At 35.3% G+C, this 26,255-nt stretch overlaps 2 protein-coding genes across 2 annotated transcripts in view; both read right to left on the bottom strand.

Annotated features, from left to right (window-relative positions):
- The window catches only part of PDE3B (phosphodiesterase 3B), an 87,394-nt gene that overhangs the window by 3,989 nt on the left and 57,150 nt on the right, over positions 1-26,255 (bottom strand). The window contains exons 2-12 of the mRNA XM_080404642.1: positions 19,514-19,564; positions 18,410-18,658; positions 14,207-14,349; positions 10,901-11,007; positions 9,876-10,086; positions 9,250-9,323; positions 8,623-8,726; positions 7,708-7,842; positions 5,451-5,562; positions 4,598-4,711; positions 1,837-2,036 (exon numbers count right to left, since the gene is read on the bottom strand). Coding sequence (XP_080260768.1) covers positions 1,837-2,036; positions 4,598-4,711; positions 5,451-5,562; positions 7,708-7,842; positions 8,623-8,726; positions 9,250-9,323; positions 9,876-10,086; positions 10,901-11,007; positions 14,207-14,349; positions 18,410-18,658; positions 19,514-19,564 — 1,500 coding nt within the window. The remainder of the gene's footprint in view (positions 1-1,836; positions 2,037-4,597; positions 4,712-5,450; positions 5,563-7,707; positions 7,843-8,622; positions 8,727-9,249; positions 9,324-9,875; positions 10,087-10,900; positions 11,008-14,206; positions 14,350-18,409; positions 18,659-19,513; positions 19,565-26,255) is intronic.
- The window catches only part of RIC3 (RIC3 acetylcholine receptor chaperone), a 415,628-nt gene continuing 409,467 nt past the window's right edge, over positions 20,095-26,255 (bottom strand). The window contains exon 9 of the mRNA XM_080404793.1: positions 20,095-20,110. The gene's annotated coding sequence lies outside the window, so the exon portion shown is untranslated. The remainder of the gene's footprint in view (positions 20,111-26,255) is intronic.

Raw genomic sequence — 26,255 nt, 5'->3', positions numbered from 1 at the left:
CTACAAAAAACCCCACAAACCAACAGAAAAACAAAACAACAGAATTGTGAATGACAGAGTTAAGATTTTAAATTATAATTAAAAATTCTGAAGCTTAAGGGTCAGTCAGAAACAAGTCTTAATTAAAAAAGTCACCAACAAAAAACTATTGGAATGATGTTTTGCCTTCTAGTTTTGAGGGTTAAAAGTGAAGCAAAAATGGCAGATGAGAAAAATAATAAACAAAACCCAACCAATTAGCAAAGTTTTTTTCACTCCTTAAAAGTCCTTAATAATGTCCTAGTGACATCTACATTCATACTGTAGGCACACATACACAAACCACTTGAAATGTAGACTTTGCACTCTTGGCAATACACGTGGAACACACACACTGATACAAAAGAAAAACCACAAAAGCAAACAAATAAAACCAAACCAAACCCCATATCTAAATATATGCTTTTAATTCCTCTTAATTCTGATACCATTCAAAAAAACCAAACAACTCCAACCAAAACCCGCCCCAAAACATAAAAAAACCTCCAAAGCATATAAGAACTGTGGTTAACATGAAATGGTGTGGAGTATCACTAGTTGTGTGCTACATTTAATGCTGATGGAATACATTTTATCTGCAACTGAGTTAACTAAAATATTAAAACAGTAGTACATTTTACTTACAACTCCTGTGTTTATAAAAAACATCCTAGAAAATAGTTAATTGAATATAGATTAAACAGGACCTGAAATAAATTCTTTGGAAAAATGCAAAAATAATCTTTATATTTTAAGGAAAGGAAGAGATCAACAAAGTGATTGTGTGCATTTTTGAAAACTGGAGATGAACGCCTGTGCTGTTTGTTTTTATTCTTCCTTATATACAATTTTCAGCAGAAATACATACCTGCCTACATTCTGAACTTCTTTTGCAATAAGGAATTGTTGAAAACTGACTGGAAAGTTCACTTTTAAAGTCTTCATCTCCTGACAAGTTGCATTGGTTTCTGATTTACTATTATTACTTTTGTTGATGTTGTTATTTAAGTTTCTTGTCTCTAAATTATTAAGAGAGACCCAAAGAGCCATCATATATATTCTTCTGCTGATAATACTGCACTCTTTAGATAAAAATGTGTCACCATGCAGTTTAGGCATCCTTTCTTCAGTGCTTTTCCTTCCAGTTGTTCCCTGTGCCCCCCTCCCCCCCCCTTTTTTTTTTCCTTCTATCTGCTATTCTGTTTAGCTTTACTGTCCTTTAACTCTTCCACCTGAGCCTTTTAGACCCTGAAGAGCATAGCATCTCCTTACTTTCTACTTTCTGTTCTAACAACAAAGTTGAATATGGGAGATAAAAGCAAGGATGCCTTGCTGATTTCTTATTTTACTCAGCCTCCCTTAAAGGTAATGGTTATTTACCATAAAGGACTAATTTGAAATACAAAGATTAGGTGATGCAGTTAATTGGACTATTAGAGGAACCTGGTTTTTTACAGTAATTGTAGACACCACACACAGAGGACTCTCAAAATGTAAGATATCCATGAATTAGCTGCTTAGACAGTCCTAGGGCCAGCTCTTTAGGAAATAATCTTTACTCTGCACTGATTTATGTTATTATTTTCAATTTTGTAAACTGAAAATTATTTTTACACACATACACAACTAATACATACAAAACACATTGGAATTTATCAGAAAAAGTAGTATTATACAAGTTAAACTCAGATTAGTTTCCATTTCTTAAATTGGGCAAATGATCCTAAACAGGCTACATTAGGGATATAAAAGAGAAAAATTTTCATCATTCTGATTTCAGAGATAGACAAATAATTTTCTGGTTAAAGAATCTCTTACCTGAGGTGCATTTGTAGCCACTAGAAAAGCATTTGTACGACCAGGGTGATCATAATCGTGCATGGCAGCCGCTACATACAAAGCCATCAATTCCAAAGCAGGAATGTTTGATGCCAGGCAACCATAACTGTCATCAGCAATAGAACAACTTTTTGAAGAAATATAGCTGACTTGAACAGGGCCAATACCACTGGCTTCATCTAAGAAAATCAAAAATATAAAAATAACATATTTTTAGAACATTATTCCATTCATATTTTTAATACATTTTAAATTATTCTGCCAGATACTATTGTAAACATAGTCTTAATATTGTTATCCTTGTAATTGTGGAACTGAATACTCGGCAAAGAAGGACTTACACTTTAAAAATAGAAATCATAATATTGTTTATAGATAAACCAGCAATTCTGAAGGAAAGCTGAAATGCCAGTAAGTCATACATACGTTCATCATGGCCACATGGGTTGTCCAAACGAGTAGATGCACTCTTACAAATGCATAAAAAGCTTCAACTGTTTCATGACATTACACAAGGAGAGCAAAATCTTACAAGACGTTGTGGAGCCTGTAAGAAGTGTCCCAGAACTGGAGAGTGGAATGTTCCTGTTCTAAAACCAATTCTTAACCTAGTACTACATACAGCTATACCTCAGGAACCATTTTTTCAGACAAGATTTCCCATTACAATGCTGAGGGATAAATGTCGTTCACACAAATACAGGAAACTTTCAGAAGACCTTTGAACAGTCATAATTAGGAAAAGAAATTTTTTTAATTCACCAATCAGAGCTCACTCTTGCCACGCAATTTTAGAAAAAAAAATAAAATGTAAACTTCACACTTCCGACAATGCATGTGGTACAGTGCCTTAGAAGACATGGAACAGAGAAAGTCACTCTCTGCTACAGTTTACTCCTCCTGCTGCAGAAGGCTGGTTTAGAGGAATGTTTCAGCAAGCACAGAAGGTGATCTAGTAGAACAAGGAACACCATCCATCTAGTCTATGTGTCTTGATTGCAAAGAGTTGTCATTTAGATTAGAAAGCAACCATAAAAATCTAAGCTTTTAATTATTAAAATGCACGTGTAGGTATTTGTTCCAAGGGAGGGAATGAAGAGAAGGAGAAAAACTAGCAAAAATGTACATCTGAGTCCAAACTACACATCTTAGAAAATACACATGGATACCAACAGTTACACATTACTCTTAAGGTCTGTCACTTCTTTGCCTTCCTCTTACTGTCCTGCTGCTGAAGACCTCCTACTGCTACACAAACATAGAATTTCATTCCCTTCTTAAAATGGCAGCACTAAAAGAGCATTCTACAGTTTCTCTCCAGCCTCAATAAGGCTAAGAAACAATAAATCGGCGTCTCCCTTAGTATTTCTATAATTTGCCCATTTCTTGAACTTGCAGACTTAGAGGAAAAGCTCTGGGGCAGTGAAAACTACTACAAAAGAAACTAAACCCATTAAGTTAGAAATGTTTGCATGATAAGGAGATTTACAGTTTTATTTTCCTTTCCCCTGGACAAAGTCACTACTTAACAACAACAAAAAAAGTAATAGCACTAATTTCATCACCACATAACAAAAAGGGGTTCTTTTGTCTTAATAGAGTAGGCGAGGATTAACAATTTTCATAATATTTATATTGGAATTGTTCCAAAGCAATTTTCTATAATTTCTTATTTTAGTTTTACTTTTGGCCAAGGGAAACAAAAGGACTTTTTATCATTTTTCTTTCCTCCAAACAATTCTGCAGTCCCACCCATTTCAACATTTAGAGAAAGAAAATGCAGTAGGGTGCAATCAGTGGATGTGGACAAACTTGGAAAAAAGCAAAAGGTGACAGCAGAGGGGCTAATTAGTAAGGAAGAAATAGCATACACTGGATAATGTTCTGTACAGTTCACAAATTACTTCTTAAAATTACAGCCTTTTAAAAGCCACGACTTGCACCTTGTCTTTTTTTACTGCACATACAAAACAAAGGTCTTAAAGTGCTTGATTTCTCCGTTTGATTTTTCTTAAATACATACATTTTAGTATAAAACCATATATATAAAATTATACTTCAGTTACAGTGTGTATTTTAGTTCAAAGCTACAAATCTAAATTTAAAAGTTAATTCCATGAAGTCATAGACAACACAAAAGCAAGCTTCATTATAACTAATGTCATAAAAAATTTGAATTTGAAGTCTTTATTTCTCTTTCAGGGATGCTCCTCTGCAGTTATTCTTAGAGTAGTCACTTCAATGCCTGAATGTCTGCATGTGATATCTACTGCAGAACTCTAAAATACTCGTTTTTACACTAAAACCATTAAGAAGAACTTCCATTAAGTTAAATACTTTGACTTTGGTATTTTTTCTCTGCCCTATTTAATTTCCTAATAAAGTTAAGAAATACTAGTCTAATGTATTTCAAATGTTGAAAATACGCTGACTGTAGCAGTATACAGAGGTTTCATCCAGCACAGAAAATTTATGTAATACATTAAAATTTATAATTTTATAATATTAAAATATATTAGGCTGTATTCTTGCCTAACAAACTAACCATTACTCATCTAATTTTTCTAAAAATCTGAATGTTGTATACTAACACTGATCATTCTATTGCCTTACATTAAAATAATTTTAAAAAAAGTGATAAGAATTAGATATTTTCTTCCAGAGTAATTTGTTTTACTTACTGTAGTTTCATTAAAACATTCTTACAGCAAAAGAAAAAAAAAATTATGTGAATACATACCCATATCACTTTCCATTATATGCTCATTATGACTTTGCTGAAATCCAGGAATGGGCCGTGTTGTCAGATACCATACGGCATGAAGAACATCTGTGGCATGTATACGATTGTGATCTGAAAATTATCAAATATAATAAAAAATATCTGAAATATACTCAAAATTAATCAAGAAAAAAGAAATTTAATGCAATAAATTTATTATAAGGAAGATTTTTGTTAAATATAAAGAAAAATTCAATTTATTTAGATAGTAGAGGCTATACTACCAAACGTTTTTAAGAAACAAGTTAAATAAACATTAAACATCCTCTAAGCACACTTCATCCTTCCTGAGAGTCAGGAAGGGATTAAGCAGCCTTTTAAATCAGTGATGGTGAGCCACTAGCATTGCTTCCGATATGATACCTGAGAAGGACCTGGCTTGGTGCAAACATCTGTGGCATGGCGGGGTGGAGTGGGGGGCTGGATTTGGTTTTGTTTTCCAATAGATCTGGCTGCCCAAAACAGCAAGATAAATAATTACTGTCAAAATCCTGTATTTTCTTATTACTCTATAATGGGCAGAAATCAGGTTTCCATTATACCAACAAATATTCTCCTATTGACTTCAGTATGTTTGATTCAACTACCCATTCAAATTCTTAAAGATTATATTCAACCTACGTATAAACAATTCATTTTTGGTATCCACCAATTTTTTGCTGTAATTCACTAAATCAGTTCTGAATTCTGAAAAATGTATTAAAAATATACTAGATTTAGACATTGTCTACCTCTGTATTAAACAGTAAACTAACACACACACTAAAGGAGACACACTAACATAAAACATACATAATTGGGTAGTACTTACAGGGAATATCTCGGTAGCCATTTTCTAGTGCACAGAAGTAATTCATGAATTCTTGAGTTGGGATTTTGAAAATTTCAAACAAACCAGTGTCTTGAAACAAGGTATAAGTTACCTAAATACATATTAAAGTGAATATTATTCTAAGAAATATATCTTGGCATACTCTGCTTTTTCAACTTCAAAAATATTCCTGTTTTTAAAATTTTGCTTTCTGTTACAGATGGAAATTACTGAAAATCCATTAGATTACCTGAAAGCTATTGTCATAGAAATATGTTTAATATAAATTTTTTTGCGTAAAATCTGGATTATCATCCTTTCAAAGATATAATAATAAAAGCTTTTATTTCTTTACTGAAGAATTCTATGCACAATTCATTTTTTGTATAATATTCCTAAAATTTTTCATAATGTTAAAAACTCATGTTTTATTCCATTAGTCACCTAAAAAGAAGAAATCTATATTCTTATTTATTATTCAAAAAATCAAATTTCTTATCAATACTAGCAGAACCATTAATATTAAAAAAAAAACAACAAAAAAACCCATGGTATTTATTTTTGAGACGTTGGCACAGAAATCCTATTTCTTTTATTCATTATCACTTATGCAGCATATTTTTAACAAAGCTAGCTGGTAAATGAAAGTGTTTTTAAAGTGTACTCACAACACCCCCCACATGTATATACTGTGCAATATGTTATTGCACAGGTTTACAAGTAGAGCTTAGTGACTCCAAAGACCTAATCCCCACCCGAGACTGCAAATATTCAGAAAGCTTTTCAAAATAAGTCACGGCTAATCATTTTTGTCACTTCTTTCCCAGACACTAGAGGGAAAGAATACATTCTGAAGTGTGGGAGATGCTCAAAGGAACCTGAGAGCAAAATGAGGGGACATTCCTCCTTCCACCTGCCCCAACCATTCTCCTTACACATACCCAATCTGAGAACCTTACAACTGATGATGGCAAAATACAATTTTTAATTGGCTTTTAAGTAAGATAGCTATCAGATGCTTACAGCACAGCAGACAAAAGGACTGATGTGGGAGGAGGAGAAGGACAAGTAGTACCCATACATACAATATCAGTAAGAACTGATACCGAAAATCTAGTAAAGTAGAAACCTGCACACTCACGATACTTCAAGGTTTGAACTATCCCCTAGATTGCACAAAATGAAATGCAAGTTAATGAAGATCAGAGTACTAGTATACTACAGTAAAAATACCACTCAAAATAGATTGTGGTATTCTAATCTGTACACTAACTGTTGTCACTAACCGAGGTGACAAAAGACCTGAAAATGTTTGATCAAACAAGACTAATTGAAGACTTAGAAGAATACCCAGAATATTGCATACTGTGAAAGAAAAGACAGTGTCTAATGACAAAAATTAAATAATCCCCATTGGTTTTTTCCTGTCTCCAGTATAGGTGCAGGCTTATGGTTCCAGCTGCACCCAAGTGCTTCTAACCTGTTTCCTTCCCTTCAGCTGATGGTTCCTAACATTACCATTGAGCAAGAGTAACATGCATTCTACTCCACGGTAGGAAACTAAGATACTGGCAATAAAAACATTTTGTGATCAGGATCCAGCAAATCCAGCTCATACTATGGCTCCATGATTGCTAAATCCACTATAAAGAAAGAGACAGAAGTTTCCAGATTACATTGATGAATGGGAGAGGCTGGGAAGAGCAAACAGGATCACACTTCTGCACCTGCCAGTAGATTGGCTTCAGCATAACATGAAACTGCACGAAAGAGCTTAGTAACAAGCCAGAAACAGATAAAAGGAGTACTACATGCAGAAAGCAGCATGGGAAAAAAATCCCTTTGTTTGTAGGATCAAAAGACTGCCTAAAAGATCACTTCTCTTCCCCCACCGGTGTAGCGCTGGCAGAAATATTTTACTGAAATAAAGAAAAAAGAAAGGTTGACAAACAAGGTAGTAATTCTGAAAGCAGGAGACAATTTTTCATAGGAAATTGCATATTACTGCAAAACCTAGTAGGTGTGAATCCAACCTATTTTTACATTGAGAATAAAATCCAGAAAATTTGGAGCAAGTGGACTATAGATAAGTCACTTTTTATGGTTTACATAGAGATGGAGTACATGAGAAATTATATTTCTACTTTTTGAGTTAGCATTCACATGTAAGTTGACTGCAAAACTTATTCATCGTTTAAATAAAACATAAGCACAACAGCTTTACACACCCTCCCTCATATAATAAAAGACAACAAACCTGGCTAAGAATCCTTCCAGAGTGGTCTCCCATTTCTTGTACAAGGTCAAAAATTTGGAAATTCCAATTTTTCATCTTCTCCATTAGTGAATCATGGTCTAATAACATTGTTTCTAATGTAGGAGCCTGCTCCATCTGTATGAGAGTAAGATACTTTATCATCTCTAAAATAATGAAAACTAATTTGTTAGTTGCATTGGCATAAAAAGCCATGAAAACAATTAATCATTATTGAATTTATTGAATGCTGCTGTGACTATGGCTATGAGAAAATCATGAATCAATAGTAAAAATATCACAGTTAAGGGCTTGACTTTTCATTTTTTGGGGCAGCAGATTCCAGGGCTTTCTGAGACAGTGCTAAATTTTCATTCTTATTTCTTTTAAAACAAGAGGAGTTGATAAAGCAAAACAAAAATACGCACAGGCTAACAAAACATTTACTGAGCTTTAACAGTTCATTAATTGAACAAGCTTTAAAAAAATTGATATATAAACCCAGAATGTTAGTAAAGCTTAAACCACTTGTGTCCCTGCACTGCCAATATTACTGCACTGTATGAACACTCAGTGAGACTTACAAATGAAACTGCCACGTCTTTCAAAAATTTTCAGGAAAAAAATACTAGTCAATCAGCGTTTGAGCATATTATCAACATTAAATCTATAAAAATTAATTTTGTTCAACAAAAAACTAATACAATCACCATCTTTCTTGTCATTTGCTAATGAAATTTATGCAACCTGGAAATACACAATTGTTAAATGAAAATCTAAATTCCAGTGATGCATCATTTCCTTTCAGAAATTACAATTTTTAGCAATGCAAAGAGCTCTTTACAGAACGTTAGAAATTAAAAATAAATACTCTATTGATAAAAGTTACTGCAATTATTTTTTCAATTTCACGCTTACAAGCAGATTATTTTGTGTTTGATCGGTCATTTCCTTCCTTTCATCTTTATTCTTCTCTGTATGGTGGAGAGATTCTTTTGAAACACTAGCACTTCCAATTTCACCTTAAAGAAAATATATACATAAATGCTATATCAATAATTTATTTGTAAAATACTACTGCCTAATAGTTCTTGAACTGATAATACAAATTCTTCACAAGAATACAAGTAATAGCTTGTTTCTAAACCATTTTTATTTAAGAATTTAATCACAAAAAAGTTGTAAAGGACAAAATTTATTAGACAAAAATCTATTTAAAGATTGAGAAAAGCTAGAAGCATAACTTCTTACTTGCAAAAATTGGTTCAGTGATTAGTTTAGCTGAGATGGCAGAGAACTTGTTTGATATATGGAGTACAGAACTATAAAGGTATGAGTGGGAGCCTATTATAAGATCCTTATTCTGAAGCAGGCAATATTTTAAATTGTCTTGATTATCCTAAGTCACAAACTAAAATAAAATATATGCATATGAGTTACTTAGAGTATAGGAAAAATCTTATGTAGAAATATTAAAATTATAATTTAATTGGCTTTAAAAAAAAGCAAGCTGATACTGAATATTTGTCTATTTTGAAATCCCACCTGATTTTCTGTCTTTATATTCTGCAAATTCTGGTTCTGGTGTTGAAACAGGCTTGAGTATCTGACGTCCACAGCTTACAGAATACATGAAAAATATTTACAACATTCAGTAATTTTCTTCTTTTGCTACTGCTATGTTGTACCGAAAATATCTGCAAATTAATTTTCTTAAAAAGGCATGCTTTCAAAGGTTCCTTTACTAAGTGACCTTAGTATTTTCTCATAAATTTGGCACGCACAGGTTTAGTAGTCTGTACTTACAAAATAATCAACCATCACTTCCCCTAGACTCACCTCAACAAACCAGTAAAGCAGAGCTAATTATTTAGAAAGTATTCTGAAATACAGAAATCAATTCCCAAGTAGGAAGTACTCCTTTTCTAAAAATATGTAAAATATTGTTACTCTACAACAACTGCTGTTTTCAAGGATGAGCCATTTCAAATCAATGGCATACATACAGCATTCCTTAGTCTCCCCTGGATAATATAGTTACAAATTATTATGAGATCATATGCATTTTATTCAATACCAGTAGATGTGTAAGTCTTGTTATATTTTTCATTTTAATTGTACTTTTTTCAATGCATATGAAGTTAATAAAAATGTAACAGAATCTACAGTACCTGCTACATGTATAAACTACAGGTGTTTTAACTTGCTGCTGAAAATCTGGAGAACTATGTGTGTATCCTGGAGGCTTATGTATATTAATGCTTGGCTTTGTAAGAAAATCAGCAGTATCAGGAAATTCTACAGGTGACCAGCTGCTGAAAGCCCCACTGGAGACAGATCCATGACTAGGTGAACCCACAGGACTCAGGCCAGGAGAAGCACCTTGCAAAAGAAACATTACATGGGGTTCAGATTACAATAAAAACATTACTGTTTAGAAAGACTGAAATTTAATGACAAGAACCTTTATAAATTGTAAAGCACGTGCAAGTTTCCAAAACATGGTGTATAGTTCACACTGTTAAACACACATAGAGTACCTAGATCTACTCCAGATTTACAGATTTAATACAACCTGCATGTTTAAACTTTTATAAAACAAAGGTATTAGGTTGTTATTCTTAAATCGTGCTAAAATGGATAGGCAGAAATGTCAAAAGAAGTAGTTTTTCAGTTTTCACTTAATATGGGCAACCAAACCAGTTATAACCTCTGAAATACCAATACACACTTTATTTCAGCACTGCTGTTACAGTATCTACTAGCTTATTACACTGGCAGTGTTAGAGTAAAATCTGCTCCAATTCCTTCCAAAATTTATTTAAATATTAATCTCAGATGGCCATCAGGTATTTAGGAGTTTCTAAATGACACTGTTCTATTACAAAAATATAATTACTAAAAAAATGTCCCTTATTCATGTATATGAACATTGCAATTTTCAACAGGTATTAACGATAGCGAACATGGTATCGTTTTGCAGCTACATAGCATTAGGTGAATAGCTGAGATTTCTACAAATGATGAGTATTCTTAGAAGCAGATTAAAAATAAAATGTTTTTTTTAAATATATGCAACGTGCTGATATTATTTTAGTACTACATTTGCATGAAAAAAAACCCAATTATAATACATGATGTACTAACTAATACCTCGACATCCTGCCACTAAGCTATAAAAATTGCATTATCTTACCTGCTCGTCTGGAACCTATATGATGAGTCAATGTCATAGAAGATGATCTTTGTTTTGGTATTGTCATCAAGTTTGCACCAAAAGACGCATTTGGATGAGATCCTTGGCTGAAAATAAAACAGAATTATTTTTTTTATTTCCTACATTGTCTTCCATTTTTATTAGATAAAATGCTTATAAAATAGCCAGACTGCTGTTACAGGTCCACCACCATTCAAGAAAAAGAGAGTACTATAAAGAAGTTGAATTCAAGATCAGCTAGACAATATATGTCAATTATATGGAATAATAAAAAATGACAGATAGTGGGTGAAAGCAACAGAAAAATTTATGCAGTTCTAAAATGACACAATAAGCATATTCAGACTACATCCCATAGGTTTTATTTTCTAACATGGTATTTACTTTTCTTGAACATTTTAACAAAGCAAGCTCTTTTCTAACAGATCTGAGAACATTTAAAAGACTGGTTACTTTGGAAATACCATGACGACCTTACACAGCCATGGATTGTTTCTCAAATCAGTTTTTCATAGTTAATTAATTATTCTATTTATCATCTCAAAACGAAGCTTTGACATGAAGTCACACTTTTTGACATAAAGTCATACTTTTTGACATAAAGTCATACTGTACTTCGGTAGCTGACTGGTTAGAGTCAATTCAATTCCGCCATCTGCTGTTCTATGCACGAAATTGCACCCCAAGAATTCCAATTACCTATTTCCTTTCGTACAAAAATGCGATATGCAATTAAAAATAGCTGTACAGACGTACTTTAAAGTGAAAATAGTTCATGTAAACTAATTATTTCATTTCAATGTGGGAAAAACGTATTTATCCCAACAGATCTAAGCTTGTTTAAACTGATTTCAAACAAGTCAAATACAGAAATAATACTTGATCTCTCATAATTTGTTTAAATATATAAATATAAAAAATTAGTTAAAGAATAAACACATATTTGTTCTTCCGAACTGACATGTTAGACAACTTTAAAAAATGTTTGGGTTGAGAACCAGGATAGATTGAACTTTTCACTATTTCTACACTGTTTAGCTACCACAGCTTACATGTATTCTTTTAAAGCACACAAAAATGCTGCAACAGTATTTAATACAGGAAGACTATATATTAAGCATGGTCGGTTTGTCTTGAACTAGTGTTTGAATGACAAACCAAATCAAGAATCTGCATGCAAATGAAACAGCAGCTGACTCAAGTTGCTTTTGGCCACTGGATGGATAGAAAAAAATTTGAAACATTAAATCAAATTTTCTAGTAATATTAATTTATTGTACCACTATGTGATATCTTTCAACTGAATTCCAGCTGAGTTGAGAAAGCAGTCACTGTGTGTAAAGAAATATTTTGGGTTTTGATAAGCTTTACTCCCAGTGAACAGTTTACTGTTCCACCCTCCCTTTTTTGCTGTTAGCCTGCTCCTCCTTCATTCTCTTCTAACATTCATTGGGTCTTTCATTAGGCTGAACCAGCTCCCCAGGGCAGGAAAAAATGTCTTTTTATTGCTGTTATTTTTCTGACATTTTAAGGGGCTGACTCAAGAGCCAGAGCCAACAGCACAAAGTGCTCTAGGAATACAGGACTGCCTCTTTTGGCAGCAGGAACACCTGTGCCAGTTCAGCTACTTTATCTAACCTTATCAGTAAAGTAAGCACCCATGGGTGATTTTGAGATGATTACGTGTCAGAAGTTAAAGGGAACTTGCTAAGAACCATCACTGGAAGATGCAAGGAGACAGGTACAGTGTAAGAATTGGCAAGAACTCTGAAGGGCAGGGCAAAAACCACAAAAAAGTGAACACATCTCCTAGGGCTGTATGGGATTGGACAGGAGCAGGGCAGGGGAACATGACTAACTAGAAGTGCTAGTCATCAGGGTCAAGAGATAATTCAAAATGATAAAGTATGTGCGAGGGTGTTTTCCGTACTGCTGCTTTTAATTGGGTGAGTTTGAGTAGGTTTCTTTGGCGAGTAAGAGCTGTAAGGAAACCCTCTGTAAACATACACCGCGTCCGCACCAGAAGAGCTGAACCTCAAACTGAAGTCCCATGGTTTCTAAGTTTAATGCAATTTCTCTGGTCTCTGGTTATTTCTCGTCGATATAACTGGGGAGATTCTTTCCAACACTGATAAACAAATCAGCATGAAAATACAATCTTTAAACTACTACTACTGCTACTACCAGCATCTTCAATTACATTTTATACACAAACCACAATTAAGTTTTAATACGTAAAAACATGAAGAGCCTATTTTATTCAAGGGGAAGAAGCCACTGACAAGGGCCAAATTATTAAATGGTTTACTTTAAAATTAAATATAATATTGATAAATAAATTCTTGGACATGTATATATAAACTTTCATCCACTACTAGTAACTATCAGTTATCAGCATAACTCATATCTGCTTTTTTAAAAATGCGTCTATTATATTTTCCGTATGACCTATGTAAAACCATTAGTCTTAAGAGATACCAAGTACAAAAAAAAAACAGAAGGCCAAAAAAAAAGCAAACCCACACACATTTTCACAAACTTTAGCTACAACACAATTTCAAACATCTGTTGTACTTTTCTTACAAAGTATCGAGCAAAGCCATATACATTTACACATTTAAATAAAACTAAATGTGTGAAGTTTCACTCAACATTAAACAAAAAAGAAAAAAAATGTATATTTACTTTAATCCTAATTAAAACTGTAACCTTAATTCCAGAAATAAAAGCTTTATTGGCACCATATTGACTAACAAGAAGGGATTTCTTTCTTAGTCTACCTTACTGCTTGCTCGATGACCATAGGAATAATAAATACTGCAATACACACAACAGGGGCTACCTAATGCAAGAAAGCTATACGATCTTTTTAATTAGAAAACAAATTTGGGTGGATGCAGCAGTTGGAAAGTGATACATATTTTAAGTAAAAAGGAAAAGAAGGAAGTCAGTAAAGGTTTAGAGGTTAAACTACTTTGTTTCGCAATCATGTATGTTGGACTTTTTTTCTCATTTCCTACTAAAACTGATATGCAGGCCTACTTATGACAGAGCATGCCATTCAACCTCACAATGACCTGATTTCTGCCTGAGATCAAACAGAGTTACAAAGTATAGTATATAATTAACTTGAAACATTTTCCAGTTTATGCTGGCAGAATTTGGAGACTCAATTCACAAGATCTTACATTAAATTCTTCCACTGCCAAGTTTCAACATTACAGACATGCACATTTTAGAAAGGCTACATTTATTATTGCCCTTAAAATGTGGTTAAGTGCTTACCTTGATGTGTTATACTCCTGATGAGATCTCTTGCTGTTACTCCGTTCCCACCTAGGAGATATTGATTCTAAAGGTGGAATGCCAGAAACTCCTGGAGTTCGTCTCAGCTGTGGCGTCGGCAGGCTATTCCTGCTATTTAATCCCTGTTGAGTAATTGAACCATGGTTAAAATCTATATAATTAAAAGCAGACATTAAAATTTTACTTATAGTTTGTGAAGACTATTTATTGTTAATTTTTTATAGCAAAACATTAAGTATGGTATCTCACACCCATTCTTATTTCTTAAGAAAACAAAAAAGATACAATTGAGTTAATTTGCTTACTGGGAATAATTATTGTTCATATCTTTTTTTCCTTTCCCCACATTAAAATATGTAGTTACTTGAAATCCATGTGATCCAACAATTATTCTTCAGAGCTTTTAAAAGCTGAGACCTTATAGCACTAGTGAGTTGCTGTAGGATTATAGATTCTTTTTCTACACACCCCAATCATATAACTACACAGTCAGCTGTGCAGTTCCCAGGACAGCCTGAGTTTTTAGTAACTGAGATGCTAAATATTGATGGTGTAGAACTGTGGAACCTGTGGAAAGGGTGATGCACAATGCATAGGGTCAGTTCTGGTCCATCAAGACTCCCTCTCTCCTTCCATACCAGGCCCACAGCACCTGGGAAGCTTCCCAGTCACTTCACCCTCCCCACCTGGAAGCTGTGTTGGTTTAGGTACACCCACAGCCCAAACACTGGGAATCACCATTGTACTTGAACATAAAGCCCTGTGCAAAGCAGGGCAGCAGCACCCAAACGGTCCTGTATGGAAATAACTTGGGGCTTATTAGCTCTGCCTTACTGAAATAACCCCTGAAAAGTATAGCCATGTTTAGATAGCAACTAGTAGAACCTAATTAATAGAAAGATCACTGAACTGAAACTGCAAAGCCATCTCTGGCATATCTGCATCCATTGCACCGATAAGCTATACACTGTATTTTAAACCAATTAAAAAAAAACAACAACCCAAACAGCAAAACTCTCTCCGACTGCATTCAGTCTACAATCCACTTGTTAACTCATCCCTAGATTTGTCCATTCAGTGGAGGGTGGGGGGGTGGGGGCGGAAAGAGTCTTCTGCATAATATAGATGCATGTAATCAAACCTTACAAAGTAAAAAGGATACCAGGAAAAAGTGTTTAAAACAAAAAATCCAAAGCAATATTTGCAGTATTGAGTAAGGTATGCAGGGTTATGTGACGATAGGTGACCCCTGGACATCACCACCGCAAAAGTCCAGCAGAAATAATGACTTTACAATTCTAAGCTTCATCAGGTGGTCAAAGGTCATACGTAACTCACAAAGCTGTTCCGTATGTAAAAAAAAAAAAAAAAAGAAAAAAAAAAAAAAAAAAAAAAAGAAAGAAAGGAGTGGTAACATCAAAGAGTACAGCCTCTTACCCTGAAAAATCAGACTGTTTTGAGTCCTTGATATGGGATGTACCCTGACTCTATTTCCTTTGCTGCAAAGCTGTAGTCACAGCTAGAAAGGTGGAGCTGGACAGGCAGAATAAGACCACCATATTGCCCACAGAAACATGCAGCAGACCTTGATCCAGACCTACCAGAAAGGACACTGGAGGAGCATATTCCGTGTGCTATCATACAGCGGTAGTCCAGTTCTCTCAGGCTAGAATGGACTTCTTTGCCAATGGACCACATCAATCTCACCTGTGTGCTTTCTACAACATGGGGAACACCGCTGAAAATCCCCAATACCAGAGAAGAAAGGTCCACTCCCCGAAACAAGTGTGCACTTTAGCATAATACAGAAAGAAGGCACCAGCACCTGCACAAACTTTCTTCTTCCTGGCTTCTCTAAGAATGGGAACACTGGGGATATGACAAATCTCCAGAACTTTCCCCTACTAGATAAAGAAGCAGAGAATAAACAACACATGGGTAGTGAAGGACTAAGGAACTCCAGATCATTCTACGCTAGCAAAGTCACTGACAATCACTATATAAAGGGGAAAAGTTGCTCTGGAAAAAAAATTTAGACTGTAGCAGAAATCAAAGTTATTATGAAAAGACTTTCAGTTACCAGCAATAACAATGCCAGGACACAAGGGATGTGGATACTCAAGTACTTGCCTAGACAACTTTTACTTGCCCAAAGTGTGAAAACTTGACTGAAAAGTGTGAAACCATGACTGTTGACAGTACTAGAAATCCATCAGTCTGGCAGACAGTCTACTGCCATACACTAGGAAATCTGGGGACAGTTCTGTCACAATGAAAGTGGGAAGTCCTTTTATTGCAGAGCAGCCCTGAGAAGTTTTTTGTCTAACTAAGATTTCCTTTTTCTTTTTTAGGAATTTAAAGAGACTGAGCAGTGAATAGCACCAACTGGGCAGTTTACGCTTTCCAAGTTGTTGACTATCAAGAAACTCAGAATGAAGAGTTGGTATTGGATAACCAGTTATTGCTATCACCAAGGTCTGAAGCCCCATTTCTGTTTCTGTCTTTTCATTTTTTTTTTTTTCCTACCGAAAAGAACAGGCAGTTCCCCATCAGAAGTGAGAAAAAATTGTCACTGAATGCACTTCAGAAGCCAGACAGGGAAGAGAAATAGGTACGTACATAATCCTCAGCAATGAAACAATTAATCTGAAATATAGAGGAGACCTTTTACATTCCAAGTTATGGAAAGAGAGAACAGGAGCCTTTTAATATAGTCTGAAAGGTCCCATTTTGAAGACATACTTTCTTATAATTTTCTTTGGTGCGTCATAATCTGGAGTTTGTGCTGACTTACCTGGTTTTTGAAAGAAAATCTTTTTCTTTTTTACAGTAACATACACAGGCGTAAATCTTTTGACTTACCCCTAAACATATACTGAAGTCAAACATTCATTGACTTACAGTGACAAGCACTATTTTATCCACTAAGTAAATTAATATACAGAAAAAACCCTGAAGCTTAAAGGAACAGCTACCTAATTTTAGTAAGGAGGAAAAGAGAATAGCTGTGAAAAAAATCTTTCAATCTCACATAATCTTTATAACCAGTCTCCAGCAACAAATATTTTTCATTTCTGACTAGCTGTATAGAAATTTTTAAAATTATGTTAAATCTTCACATCGACGTAAATTACTTTTTTTCACATCAGTATACCAATCAGTAGCAGTCCACAAATGAAAACATATGTGGAATGATTATGATCCCTACTCAACTGATTTATGCAGATATCCGTGTGATATTCCAAGGAATTTCATACCGCAATGATCCTGCAGGATCTTCCACAGAGTAATCTGTGAACACTGAGCTTTTCCTCCAAAGTATTTCTCTTGACAATGGTTCCCAACAGACATTTCACAGGCTGAATCTGGCTTGAAGTAGTTGATCTGGCTTCAAAATAACAAGCCAACAAGCTGATCACTTTGGGCCAAGCTGCCTACTGCCTGGAAATGGAAGGAAGCATAGGGCAGGAATGTCCCAGACCAGCCTCCGCAAAAAACAGCCTCAAGCTCTCAGTACAGGGCAACCCTAGAATTATTAGCTCTGGTGCACTGCATCTGAGTTTCTGTATTTGATGATTTTCCTCCACATTCCTTAACACATCACATAGTAACTACATCCTTGCTTTACTTATTTACCCTAGATAATGGAGAAGTAATGGTATATTTACACACTGGTTCCATAATGTGATGTGCTGCACAGAAAGAAGAGATATTTTTATTTTTACATAGCTGATTTGCTTGCATCTGATAGCTAGTTTGATGTTCACAAGAGTAAATTTCTTTAGAAAAAAATGTCAATGAAAAAGCCACACTGATATTAATTGCTAGATCAAAAATGTGGGAAAATCAAGAACAGCCCTGTTTGTGCCATATCATGAGAACATAAAAATCTTTGGTTTGTATTTGCTTTTAGGTTTTTTAATCTTGTGTTTATTTTGAGGAATCATGTGTTCAAAGTCCAGAACTGTGCTTTTACCCATCAACCACATGAATTTGCATTTTGGTAGCTGTCTACATTTCAATGTGTTTTCACAGCTGCTCTTTTGACCTTAAACATAGTTCACAGGTACTTAAGTAAAGAAGCTACTATCCATACAGAAGCATTCTTCCCAGATAAATTTCCCTTGATAATTTTTTTAAAAATTGCAACACACACATGAATGAAAATTCAAGTCATTTGACCTTGAGTAGTTTTCGATCTCCTTTTTCAGCAGGATCCTCTATTTCAGGGCAGGGCAAGAAACCCGGAAATGGTGTGAATGGAGTAGCCTTCGGCCTGCACGTGCCTGATAAAGCACCAATCAAGCTATGAATGCTTCGAAGGGAAGAAATCACTTGTGGTGGAAGGGACAGGTCGGTCAGGAGGTCTGTCAACATGCTCCGAGCCTCATTTAGTACTGAAAGATCAATTCCATTTCCACTGCCAGCATTCTACAATAGATGAAAATGTTGCAAATGTCAAAACATTTCACAATATTCTAAGTTTTAAATAACAATCTTATCCGTTGAAAATTTACAAAATAAATGAAAGAATTCAATGCAATTTATCTTTCTTTTAAAGAAAAAATATACATATTCAGACACCAATTCTTGCGGTTTTTTTTCACACAAAAGAATATTTCAGAATTCAACATTAGCTTTCAGTTTATTTTTCTCTATTTAAAATAAAAATCTGGTGCCATTTTTTATCTCAGTTTTTCATTATTTTGTCTTAGAATTAAACTTAATATTCTATCTCTTCCAATGATATCAACAGAAATTTTGGTGGTCAAACTGTTATATGCCCCTTACAGAGCTGCAATTTCCACAGCCTCATTACTTTTATCAACCCTGATTCTACTGAAAAAAAAATACTAACAATTCTGCCAAAAAATTGTTTAGTTTTTACTTGGCATAAATCTCTGAACAGGAACAGCAATAGCCAACTAGATGCCACCACTGATGCGAGAGGGGGAGAAACAAGCAATCAAGAAAAAAGGTGAGAACCTGGCAGACCTGAGTTTGGTGACTGGGGAATTGCTCCCTGACCTCATGCTAATGGATATTTCAAAACAACTACTTCCATCTTAGTGAGGCTTGAGACTGTTCTCATATACACCACAGAAAGTAGATCCCTGTCGTCTTGATCAGAACTGCTAAACATCAAGCCTCTGCTACACAGAACTAGAATGTACTAGAACAACTTACTTAAATTATCAACGAAAAAATCGAAATCTGACAGTGTACAGTGAACTCTGTATTCAACCACATTTCACAAAAGAATAATTAGATTCTTAATACACTGACCTGGTAATAGGGTTTGTACCATTGCTTCAAATCCCAATCCCAAAGTATCATCTGTAAAGAAAAAAAAAAAAGAGGGGAAAAAAAGGTGTAATAGGTGGTATGCTAATGTTGAAAACCAACAATGGAATAAATCTTGATTATGTGATGTAATATAAAATGCTTCTCTCTTCATGTTTTTATATGTAACTTAGGCCATTTTCTCAGTTAATGCCACCCCAGTAAAAGTCCTAAAGAGTTTAAAGAAATTGCATGCAATGCAGATACCTTGATGACAGAATAATTATATGGCCTTGTTTCAATATTTCTGGATTGTTTATAAATCATTTAACACACACACTAAATTAAGTGGTGACAGTGCTTTCCTGCTTCTATTCACCTCAACTTATAAAAGCAAATCCATCCTAAAACCTCCAATATATTTCATTGGTTTTTTTCTTTCCAGGATCATTCGAACAGTGGCAATTTCATAAATACAGAGCAGAAAGCACTACAATAACATAATTTATTTTTTAAAAAGGCAAAAAGTTCCCTGTTATATCAGGTTAAAACCTGGTAATTTTAAAAGCATTTTCTTGCAGGAGGTTTTGTTAGGTTTTACTTGAACACGGTTACAAATCTACGTGTTCTGAATAACTTCACAAAACCCACCAAACCAAAGAACGTCAGCAACACAATCTGAAGATACTATCAGCTTCAAGTACGTCAACAGCACTCACTTAATGTTTCTTCTATACTGACAATAAATAGAAACAACATACAAGAAATGAAATTCATGTGTCTGTTTTGCTTCAAAAGTGTTCAGTCTTTGTGACTTCTTGACAGGTTCTAATTATTCTCTGATAAATTAATTCATTTGCACAACATGCATCCACAAATTAAACAAAGATAAAGGTAACACATTCTTCCTCTTTTCTGTAGCTACAGAACACAAAGAAATAGCAAATACCCCACTCGGTAGCTGATATTCTGTAGTCCTGTAAGTTTTTCCACTTATTTTTATAGGTGAGACCTGTTTGGTTTTGCTCCTCTAAGACTAACAGCTCTTTCATGGAAAAAAACCAATGTTCCACGCTGGCACTTGTCCAGCAGAAGGTGCAGAAACTGTTGTTAAAGAAACATGGGCCAACATGCTAGCAGTATTGAGGCAAGGTCAGCATTTACAGGCTCTTTCTCTCTTCTGTTATGTTCACAGAGATAACTTTAAACATGGTTTAATGGTAATAGTTACGACATCCACTTGCTATGAAATGATCTACCGTTAAGCATGTACTTAAACTGGGAGTAAGTTATGCTATCTCCAAAACTCATACTGTGTAAAGCAAGCAAACCTAAATCAAGAGTTAAGAATTTAATACGTTGAGGATTTTGGTGTTTTTTGAAGTGATTTATCTAGCTACAATCTCCTCATTTATTAAAAAATAAAAAAGAATAATAAGCTTATGAGATGACTGTTAGCCTGTCAGTGACAAGCATTAAGATAATGACCAGCATTATCTGGGCATACCCATTTTGCTGGTGTATTTGGTTTTAGCATGATCATCATAAAGATGGAGGGGTCTTTCTTCCATAGCAAACTAGAATGAGTTGTTCATCTGGGCAGTTTTGGGGTTGGTGTTTTTTTTGTTTTTCTTCATTCTCCAGTTTCTCTTTCGAGACTGACATTTATTTACTGTATGAAACAAAGGTAAAATTTTTGCTTTTGTTCTGTCCTCCTGAACTTGGTCACAGAGACTGCATTAATCTGCCTCATTGTCTTTTGACTCAACCAGCAACAGAGATCACACGTCCACATGAGTTTTGTTAGGTTTATTAGCAACCTCTGATACTAATGGTCCACAGAGTTGCATTAGCTTGCTTGCAATCTTGCCTCCTCTATTATGGGACACAAAAAAGGTTTCCCTTTCTAATATTTTATTTTTCTTTTAAATATGTGCTATGTTACTTGATTTTATTTATTTGTCTTAAATGAGATCTTAACAGAATACTTTGTTAACTCTTGCTAACTCCAGAAAATTTCTGTACCAAACCTTTAACTGCAACTACTTTTACTGATGCAAACTCCTTTACTCATTTTTCAAGCCCTTGGGGCTTTTGTGTACATGTATGGACACACACACATGCTCCCATAAGCTATACTGTTATGATTTGGGGGGTCATGCTCCATGACTAAAAAAGTTCAAAACTTCCTTTTGGCTTTAGCCCTGCTATAGCAAAGAAACAGGGTCAAGGTTGCAGAGGCAGAAAATATTCAACAAAGTGTTACTGCTATATCTTGTCGCATACTGACTCAGGATACACAAGGTAAAAGTATGTGCACATCTTATGCAAAAATTGCTTACAGTGCAAATAATGGTTTGATATTTTAAATGGCAGGGCACCATTCTATACACAATTTTAGTGAAACAAAAAAAATTGCAGCTTGGATTCATGATTGAAAATTTTTTATTGTAATTTAAACCAAAAGATGTAAGCTTCTCCAGGGATAGAAATTTTACAGCAAAGAAACCAAAACAGTTTTGAAATAAACAGAAGTTTAATTTACCTGTATGTTGCCAACAGATTATTTAAAAAAAAAAAAAAAAAAATCAGTATACACCACCATTAATTAGAAGTCGTATCTCCTGAGAGAAGACAGGTGTAGTACATTAAGACAGCTAGCAGGCTACCACAGCCTGCATGAACTGTAACACGTTGAGGGCTTATTCCACGCGCCACACAGCGAGGTAATTAAAACGAGCTGATGGAAAGTTCTGGGCGCGAGGTAGCGATTGCTTGCGCTAAGCACGGCGGACAAGAGGCGGCTGGCTGCAGCGAGCGCTTCCCCCGGTGAGCACGGCGGGGGACCCATCCGCACCGCACCCGGACCCCGACCCGTCCGTGGCAGCGGGTGCGGGGGGTACCGTCTGTGCCCAGGTGCTAACGCCACACCGGCAGGTGGCGCGCGCGAGCCAAGCCGCCCCCGCGCCCCCCCCCCCCCCCGAGCGCCCCGCGGGGCCGGGGGTGCAGCCCAGCCCCCAGGGCATACCGCTTCAGCCCCCACCAGCTGCCGGGCCGGGGTTAATTAGCACAACGCCGTGCCTTGCAAGTTAGAGCCGGAGTACTAAAGAGCAGTATTTCTGGCGTTATTGCTGTTGGGGGTTTGGCAGTCGAAGCTTTAATTAATTACTGTGGGTCATCGACAACGGTTACAAAGTGTTCCCAGAGTTGCATCCATCTTACAACAAGAGTAAAAAAGGACGCAGTTTATTTTGACTTAATGTGAACAGACCAACAGACCTTAAAATAGGTCTTAGGCAGAGCCTCTGCAATTTTTGGTTTTGCAACCGTAAGACTTGTTGCAGAAAGATCTGTATTCTGTAATACTAAGATTTTGTAACGCATTGCACATAACGTTCTTCCTCACCTCTTCCAACAAGAAACACCTGATCTAAGGGGAACTCTAGTCATAAAGGTTCCAAGCAACAACTCAAAACCTCTGCTTAGCGACTCACATGTTTTGGCTTTTGAGCATCCACTGTCGATGCCAACATCACACCTATCACATATCTGGGAGCTCCTCTGAAAATAAAACTGCGGTGGGCTCTGATATTGCAGACCGACTCCTTAAAGGTAAGAAATGTATAGTCGTGTCCCCCCCATAACTGTGGACACCAAACTACCGGTCAGCTTATAGAAGTTCTTGTATCAGCCTGACTAACCCAAGTCCCCCAGTCCACCCAAACAGCAACCAGCACACTTTGCTGCTCTTACAGAACTGCCTGTCAAGCTGATTAGGGGTTTGAAAGACAATAAAAAACAAAACAAAGCCCCACGTGTAACACAGTACCATGCCTCGTTCTTTATAACAGTCAGGGACTGTATTATCGTTAACTATAATAACTGACCCTGTTCAGCCTATGAAATAAAACTCCATACAGTATTTCCATATACTCCAGAGGAACTGCCATGCACTTTGAACACAAGAATTTTAGAATCAATCAACTTATCTGACAGTATTTGTAACCCATCTACTCACTGGAGGGTGGAGCGGGGGAAGCAAAGGTCCCGATTATTGAATACCAACCCAAGAACTACCAAAACTTAAGGACGGCACTTTTGCAAAGCACAAGTTATTAGTTACGTCAGAAACATTTGCTAAAAAAAGTACACAAAGTAACACAAAGTAATGGTAATAAAGGCCTTCCCTAATACAGCTTCTAGCTCAAACAGCAACAGGAACAAGCAATAGTAATTTTAACAAAGAAAAAGGAAAAAACTGCTCTTCTGACAAGCTTATAGTCCAAATAAACTAAAAATGGATGAGAAATGGGAGAAGACGGTCAATGAAACCTGAGAGATCTTCAGGAGGTTTTGTTTTGTTTTTAATGATTCTTCTGTATAACAAGTTATCCCTCCTGTCACAGCACAGCCAGTGTTTCAGGGCCTCTGACAGGTGTGTCTTTCAGAAGCAAGTTCATGCCATGGAGGGTGCAGTTCTTTTGAATCTTCTTTGCGTAAGTGCCACAGCTCCACATGCCTAAAGTCATGTTTCAGGAGTATTTTAAACTTCTAAAGGCTTAGGTGCAATAAAAGCCTATGGGTTTTACTTTTCTCAAGTTGTAAAATTACTATAAAAGTACCGCATTTTAAAGCTGCAAATATTTTGAACAAGTTTTTTAAAAACCTTAATGCTCATCTTAAACTATATTTAGCTAGATAACTGTAATGATGTTTTCAGAATAATTTAACTTATAAAATACAAAATCATATTAATCTTAGCTACTCAAGAATTATTTGTGCAAAGTTATAGTAAGGACGATAATCATACTTCTACAGTTCTAAAATACACTGCTATGAAAAACCCCCACATTTCAGAGCTTAGAAATCTAAAAATCAATTTTAAAACTGAAATGTATGAATACATATGCTCCATTCCCTAAACTGAAGTGTGCACACTAAGGCCATACACAAGGTTACACTTTGTAATATTGCTGATTGCTTGCCTAAACTTGGTAAGCGGGAAGTTTTTGTTTCAATGATGATAGTATTCAAGAGATTCAGCATGTGCTTTAATGCTTGTTAAGAAAAGAAAACTTGTCCTATTTGACACCATCCATGCACATTCCATGCTCCAAAATTTTAAAGGAGCAAAAATGAGTACAAAAATGAGTTTCTACTTCTGGCCAAGTCTTTCATTGATCAAATATAAAAGATTCCTAGTTGCTAGCATCATCTGTTTGAGACCATTAGGCATCAGCTCTGTAAATAAGTATTTCCATAGCAACCAAGCATGGAATTAACTAAACAATGAAACCAACACCGTATCAACTTGATTCAGAAATCAACTCTGTAAAAAACCACCTAATTCACAAGCAAAATTCTACAACCAGATGAGAAGACAATTTATTGTAAAATGTGAAAAAGGTTACATTACATATCCATTTCTTTTCATCACTGCCTTTCAAACAAGACTGATGCTATATTCATTGCTTTTAATTCTAAATCAGTCTTTTGTAACAGCTTACAATCAATTAACTTTTTTAACCAGTGTAATTTAATGACACAAAACCAAACACAGCAGTATACAACCTAAAAGTCTTGGAGTTTTTATTTATTTATTTATTAGGATTTTTTCCCTCTGTGTACAAAAGGTAAATTTTGAAGAACAGTATGTTATGAAGTAGTTAAGTTGGATTCAGCATGAGACTAAAGGCAAGGCAACCAAAAATGACTCTGTCAAAGTAGAGGTAGCATTATTTAGGTAACCGACAACATTCTGTTATGAAATCTTGAGGCCAAAACAACCGCCACTTGAGTAGATTATTGTAATTAAAAAAAAATACAGCACTTGGAAAAGCATTCAGTATGATACTTAAGGCATTTAGAGTCATGATATTCCTTTACCCACTAAACTTTTCCATGAAAATAAATGGTATACGAAAAATAGCAAGATATTTTTGGAATCCTAATACTTATCACTTCCTGATTCTATACAATTTATTTATCCAAGGTCATAAAATGACTAATAGGTTGTGAAGTCTACAGATAGCCACAATCTTTGTACAGAAACTGCGTGTGCTTGCATGGTTCTGAGGTTTGGGTACATGTACTGAAGGAAACAGTCATATCCTAGACTGTTGTTGACTCTACTGAACTTTTTCATAAAACACATTATCTTCACTTTTTTTAAGAAGTCTAAAACTTCTTTCAGCAGAAAGAGACTTGCTTCTGTGTAATTGCTTTAGTTAATACTATTCTATAAATTAAATAGTACCTGCAACATATTTGGCTGGACACGTAAGTACATTGGAACATACAGGTGTCTAGCCACCGTAGTGTTTCCACCCAACTCCACAGTATTCTGATCTTCCCTGCAAACACAAATCTTTGACAAGAGCTGCACTTAAGTAAACTTTAACAAGTCAGTTCAGAGTCTCCATGTTTAGTTACTGTTTTCAGTAACTTTGTCCTCAGCACAGATACAAAAACAGAAAAAATGCTCCACTTACAGTAAAGTTTCAAATAAGCTTTCAGCAGGCTTGTTCTTAAAGTTAGTATTACTCCCTGCAAGGAGAAAAAAAATTTTTTTTTTGTTTGGCTGGGTTTTGTTTCTTTTTTTATGTGTTTGCTTTGTTTGCTTGTTTTTAAAGAGACATGCTACTTCAGCTTTTGTAACCAGGAGCATCAGCAGGTCAGCTTCTACTTTGCTGTAGAAAGTTTTCCGTTTTCTTATTGCTTGTTATGTTTGCTCCAATCTTTTAAT

The sequence above is a fragment of the Falco punctatus genome (assembly GCF_963210335.1).
Source record: "Falco punctatus genome assembly, chromosome: 10".
In the NCBI taxonomy this organism is placed as follows: Eukaryota; Metazoa; Chordata; class Aves; order Falconiformes; family Falconidae; genus Falco; species Falco punctatus.
This window is presented reverse-complemented; position numbering and strand designations above follow the sequence as displayed.